The sequence below is a fragment of the Primulina tabacum genome, chromosome 6 (genome assembly GCF_025594145.1).
Source record: "Primulina tabacum isolate GXHZ01 chromosome 6, ASM2559414v2, whole genome shotgun sequence".
NCBI lineage: Eukaryota > Viridiplantae > Streptophyta > Magnoliopsida > Lamiales > Gesneriaceae > Primulina > Primulina tabacum.
In genome coordinates this window covers 22,036,106-22,040,898 of record NC_134555.1, presented here as the reverse complement: position 1 = coordinate 22,040,898, position 4,793 = coordinate 22,036,106, and the positions used below count along the sequence as shown (strand labels likewise).

At 46.6% G+C, this 4,793-nt stretch overlaps 3 protein-coding genes across 3 annotated transcripts; all 3 read left to right on the top strand.

The window, feature by feature from the left end:
- Positions 1-228: 228 nt before the first annotated feature.
- On the top strand, positions 229-1,538 carry LOC142550110 (uncharacterized). The gene is made up of 2 exons (XM_075659347.1): positions 229-1,030; positions 1,132-1,538. The coding sequence occupies exons 1-2, from the start codon at positions 229-231 to the stop codon at positions 1,536-1,538; spliced, it is 1,209 nt and encodes a 402-aa protein (XP_075515462.1).
- Positions 1,539-2,465: 927 nt separating this feature from the next.
- LOC142550109 (uncharacterized) lies at positions 2,466-2,888 on the top strand. The gene has a single exon (XM_075659346.1). The coding sequence runs from the start codon at positions 2,466-2,468 to the stop codon at positions 2,886-2,888; it is 423 nt and encodes a 140-aa protein (XP_075515461.1).
- Positions 2,889-2,938: 50 nt separating this feature from the next.
- On the top strand, positions 2,939-3,805 carry LOC142550107 (uncharacterized). The gene is made up of 3 exons (XM_075659345.1): positions 2,939-3,329; positions 3,417-3,451; positions 3,605-3,805. Exons 1-3 carry the CDS (start codon positions 2,939-2,941, stop codon positions 3,803-3,805), a joined length of 627 nt encoding a protein of 208 aa, XP_075515460.1.
- The last annotated feature ends 988 nt before the right edge of the window (positions 3,806-4,793 follow it).

Here is a 4,793-nt window from a genome sequence, read left to right as displayed (position 1 = left end):
GTGCAAGAATGCAGAAGAGACTTGGCCCCAGGACCATCAATTACCCTGGCCAGAGAGGAGAGGATTTTGTTCTCTACACAAAGTGTGTTACCATAACACCGAGGACTGCAAGACACTGAAGGGGAATTATGTCTTACCTTCCATCCTGGAACCCAGTCACAATAGCAAAGGACCGAGATTGCTACCCTGGACACTCGGCAGCCAGGGTTCAATGTCCGGGGAGGAGGTATGAAGAATAGTCCAAGGAGAGAGCCCGGGAGAAAAGAAGAGCCCGAGCCTGAGAGAAAAAAGAATTTACCCCCTGCCACGAGGTTGATTAAAATGATATCACAAGGATCCACTGATGTAGACTCTAATCGGGCAAGGAAATCAAGGAGTAGGAGGGAGTGTATGGATGTAGAAGGGACGAGGAGGAACGAGGAAGTCATCAGTTTTGGCCCGGAGGATTTGAAGGGGGTGAATCTGCCCCACAATGATGCCCTGGTCATCCAAGCCCTGGTGGCAAACTATGATATTCTGAGAGTCTTTATTTACTCAAGCAGCTCTCTAAATGTAATATTTAAAGATGCCTTTGCGCAGATGGATTTGCAGGGCTATCACTTGGAAGTTATGGAAACTGCCCTCTTTGGTTTTGCAGGCCACGTGGTTTACCCGGAAGGGGAGATTATCTTACCACTAACCCTGGGTTCCCCTGATCTCAAAAAGACGGTTATGACTTCTTTCACGGTGGTAGACTCCCCCTCATCATATAATATCATTATGGGGAGACCGGATCTGAATGAGCTGAGGGCTGTGGCATCTACCTACCACCAAAAGATAAAGTTTCCTGTGGGAACCCGAGTAGGAGAAGTTCGGGGAGATCAACCTTCTTCTCGGAAATGCTACGTGGAGGCAGTCTGGGCTGATCAGAGCAAAACCAAGTGGGAAGGGAAGAAAGCAAAGGTGAATGAAGTGGAAGGAAGGGTGGTGGAGAAGGGAGAAGTACATTTTGTAGCAGAGCAGGAGCAGGAGATAATAGAAATCAGACAAGGCCAGCAAATCCGGGTGGCTCGGTACCTCAGTACATCCACCCTGGGCAGTTTGATTATTTGTTTAGAAGCTAATATTCATGTGTTTGCATGGTCCCAACAGGAATTGACAGGGATTTCTCCCTTGATATCGGAGCAGCAACTGAATATTCTCCGGGATCTCACCCGGTGAAGCAAAAAAAGAGACACTTTGGTCGTGAAAAGGACAAAGTTATTGATGAGCAAGTGAAAGAACTTCTAAGGGCCGGCCATATTTGGAAAATTCAATTCCCTACATGGCTCTCAAATGTGATATTGGTGCCAAAATCTACCAGGAAGTGGCGCATGTGTGTAGACTTCCGCGATCTTATTAAAGCTTGTCCCAAAGATCATTATCCCTTACCCAGGATTGATCAGCTGGTGGATTCCACCTCAGGCTTCAAATTGCTGAGTTTCATGGACGCATACCAGGGGTATCATCAAATACCCTGGCCAAAGATTATCAAGATAAAGCCAGCTTCATCACCTTAGGAGGTACATTTTGTTATATTGTAATGCGTTTCGGATTAAAGAATGCAGGGTCTACTTACCGGCGTCTGATGAACAAAGTCTTAGAGAAGCAGCTGGGGCGGGATGTGGAGGTTTATGTGGATGATATTCTGGGCAAGTCCTGGGAGGTGGCGAGTTTTATTATTGATCTGGAAGAAACTTTTGCCACTCTAATGTATTACGGGATAAAGCTCAACCCTGCCAAATGCATTTTTGGTGTCAAGAGTGGCAAATTCTTTGGATTCATTGTGAAAGATTGGGGGATCGAGGTAAATCAAGAAAAAGTCAAATTCGTGTTGTGTATGTCATCTCCTCGATCTGTCAAAAAAGTACAGAAGCTGACCGGAAGGATTGCTTCCCTATCTCGATTTATTTCCCGGTCAGCACACAGGAGTTATCTTTTCTTTAAAGTTTTAGGAAGGCCCAGCAATTTTGATGGGATGAGAAATGTGAACAGGCCTTCCAGGACTTTAACATTCATCTTGCAGAGCTCCCTGTGTTGGTGAAGCGGGAGCCCGGGGAGAAATTATTAGTTTATCTATCTATTACAGAGTATGCTGTCAGCTCAGTTCTAATAAAAGAAGAAGGCTCTGATCAAAAGCATGTCTATTATGTCAGCCATGCTCTAAGAGGACCCAAGTTCCGGTACAGCGAAGTGGATATGATTGCTTTGGCCTTGATCATGACCGCCCGGAAGCTAAGGCCCTATTTCCTATCACATCAAATAGTTGTTCTTACCAATAGTCCTCTCGGAAGGATTATGACTCACTCAGAAGTGTCCGGACGGATGATCAAGTGGACAGTAGAATTGGGGGAGTATGACATTGAATACAGACCCCGGGTTGCCATCAAAGCGCAAGCTCTGTCAGATTTTTTATCCCAGATGATTCAACCTAATGAGGAGGAAATATGGAGAGTATTCGTGGATGGGGCATCAAGCTTTGCTGGGTGTGGAGTAGGAGCTGTGATAATATACCCCCGGGAGTGAATATAAAATTGGCACTGAGGATTGACTCCCGGGTAACAAATAATGAAGCCGAGTACGAAGCCGTTCTGGCTGGTATTCAAGCTGCCCGGGAAGTCGAAGCTTCTCGGATTATTCTATATTCTGGTTCGCAACTCATTACTCAGCAGATAAAGGGCGTGTACGAAGCTAAAGATGACAGAATGCTAAAATACTTACAGCTCATCAAAGCTCGAGCAGAAGTCTTTGCAGATTGGGGTATTGAACAAATACCCCGGGAAGAGAATGGAAAGGCAGATACTCTGGCAAAAATGGCTGCTTCTTTATCGGAAGTTAGCACTGGGAAGTCTTGCATGTTTCCCGGTTGATTCTTTCCACTGAGGAAGAAATCTTACCAGTACCCGGTGAGGACTCTTGGATGACACCTCTGATCAAGTTCATTGTAAATAATGAATTGCCCAAGGACAGAGCCCAAGCACAGAAGACTAAGAGACAAGCTCACAGGTTTGTTCTCTTAAATAATATGTTGTACATGAGATCATTTCAAGGATCTCTTTTGAAATGCTTATCTGAGAAGGAGGTGGATTATGTCCTCCGAGAGATTCATGAAGGGTGTTGTGCTGAGCACCTCGGAGGAATATCTTTGTCCCGGAAGGCAATGCTTGCCAGTTTCTCGTGGCCAACTCTTAGTCAAGATTCGGTTCGGGTGGTCCAGACTTGTGAGGGCTGTCAACATCACTCGAATTTTAAGCACAACCCGGCCACTCTCATGAGGCCTATATGGGCATCTTGCCCCTTTGATAAATGGGGCATGGATATTGTGGATCCTTTCCCAATTGCCCGGGCTTAGAAAAAATTCTTGTTAGTGGCTGTTGATTACTTTTCTAAATGGGTAGAGGCCAAGCCCTTGGCAAAAATCACTGAACAGGAGGTATTAAAATTTCTGGGGAAGAACATTGTGTGCCGGTTTGGAGTGCCCAGAGGATTGATCTCGGACAATGGAAGACAGTTTCAGGGCAAATAAATTGTCACGGTGCCGGGAATGAAGATCGCTTAGTCTTTCACCTCTGTTGCCTATCCTCAGGCTAATGGCCAAACAGAAGTTGTCAACAAAATTATTGTACAAGCACTGAAAACAAGGCTACAAGGCAAAGGAAAAGATTGGGTGGAAGAATTACCCAGTGTTCTATGGGCTTACAGAACCACTCCTCGGGCACCTACTGAAGAAACTCCTTTCAACTTGGTGTATGGTTCTGAAGCAGTCCTTCCAGTTGAGAGTGGGTAAACTTCTTCCCGGGTACCATGAAAATAATGACCAAAGCCGAGCCATAAATTAGACCTAGTAGAAGAAAAGAGAGACCGAGCATTCATTCGGATGGAGGCATACAAAAGCCGGGTTATGAAATCGTATAACAGAAAGGTACGGATCCGAGACTTCCAAACAGGGGATCTAGTCATGAAGAAAATCAACACTGCTGGGAATGTTGGGAAGCTGGAAGCTTGGTGAGAAGGACCTTATAAAATCACCTGGAGAGTCAGCTCGGGATCCTTTTATTTAGAAGATACTCAAGGACATCTCCTCAAAAGGCCTTGGAATGTATTTAATTTAAAGAAGTACTATGCATGACAGATGTAATTATTTGATGGAGGAAATAAATGAAAGATATATTTTCTCAAAGAGTTATGAATGTTTCTGTTATCTTATGCCGGGATGTGCTAGGCCCCAGTTGTTAAAGAAAAGCCCAGGGCAATACACCCTGGCTCGGGGCATCACACCTCGATCATTCCCGAGTCCCGGGACATGCTCCCCGGCCCAAGGCTCCGTACCTTGGTTCTAAAATAAGCCCAGGGCACTACACCCTGGCTCAGGGCATCACACCTCGACCATTCCCAAGTCCCGAGACATGCTCCGCGGCCCAAGGCTCCGTACCTTGGTTCTAAATAAGCCCAGGGCACTACACCCTGGCTCCGGGCATCACACCTCGACAATTCCCAAGTCCCGGGACAAGCTCCCCGGCCCAAGGCTCCGTACCTTGGTTCTATATAAGCCCCGGGAACTACACCCTGGCTCCGGGCATCACACCTCGACCATTCCCAAGTCCCGGGACATGCTCCCCGGCCCAAGGCTCGTACCTTGGTTCTAAATAAGCCCAGGGCACTACACCATAGCTCAGGGCATCACACCTCGATCATTCTCAAGTCCCGGGACATGCTCCCCGGCCCATGGCTCCGTAACTTGGTTCAAAATAAGCCCAGGGCACTACACCTTGGAT

Coding starts and splice junctions, on each gene's coding strand:
- LOC142550107 (XM_075659345.1), top strand. CDS start 2,939: ATGACACCTCTGATCAAGTTCATTGTAAATAATGAATTGCCCAAGGAC. Junction 3,330..3,416: donor TTGCCCCTTTGATAAATGGG/GCATGGATATTG, acceptor CTAAATGGGTAG/AGGCCAAGCCCTTGGCAAAA. Junction 3,452..3,604: donor CAAAAATCACTGAACAGGAG/GTATTAAAATTT, acceptor GCCTATCCTCAG/GCTAATGGCCAAACAGAAGT.
- LOC142550110 (XM_075659347.1), top strand. CDS start 229: ATGAAGAATAGTCCAAGGAGAGAGCCCGGGAGAAAAGAAGAGCCCGAG. Junction 1,031..1,131: donor GATAATAGAAATCAGACAAG/GCCAGCAAATCC, acceptor TGGTCCCAACAG/GAATTGACAGGGATTTCTCC.
- LOC142550109 (XM_075659346.1), top strand. CDS start 2,466: ATGGAGAGTATTCGTGGATGGGGCATCAAGCTTTGCTGGGTGTGGAGT.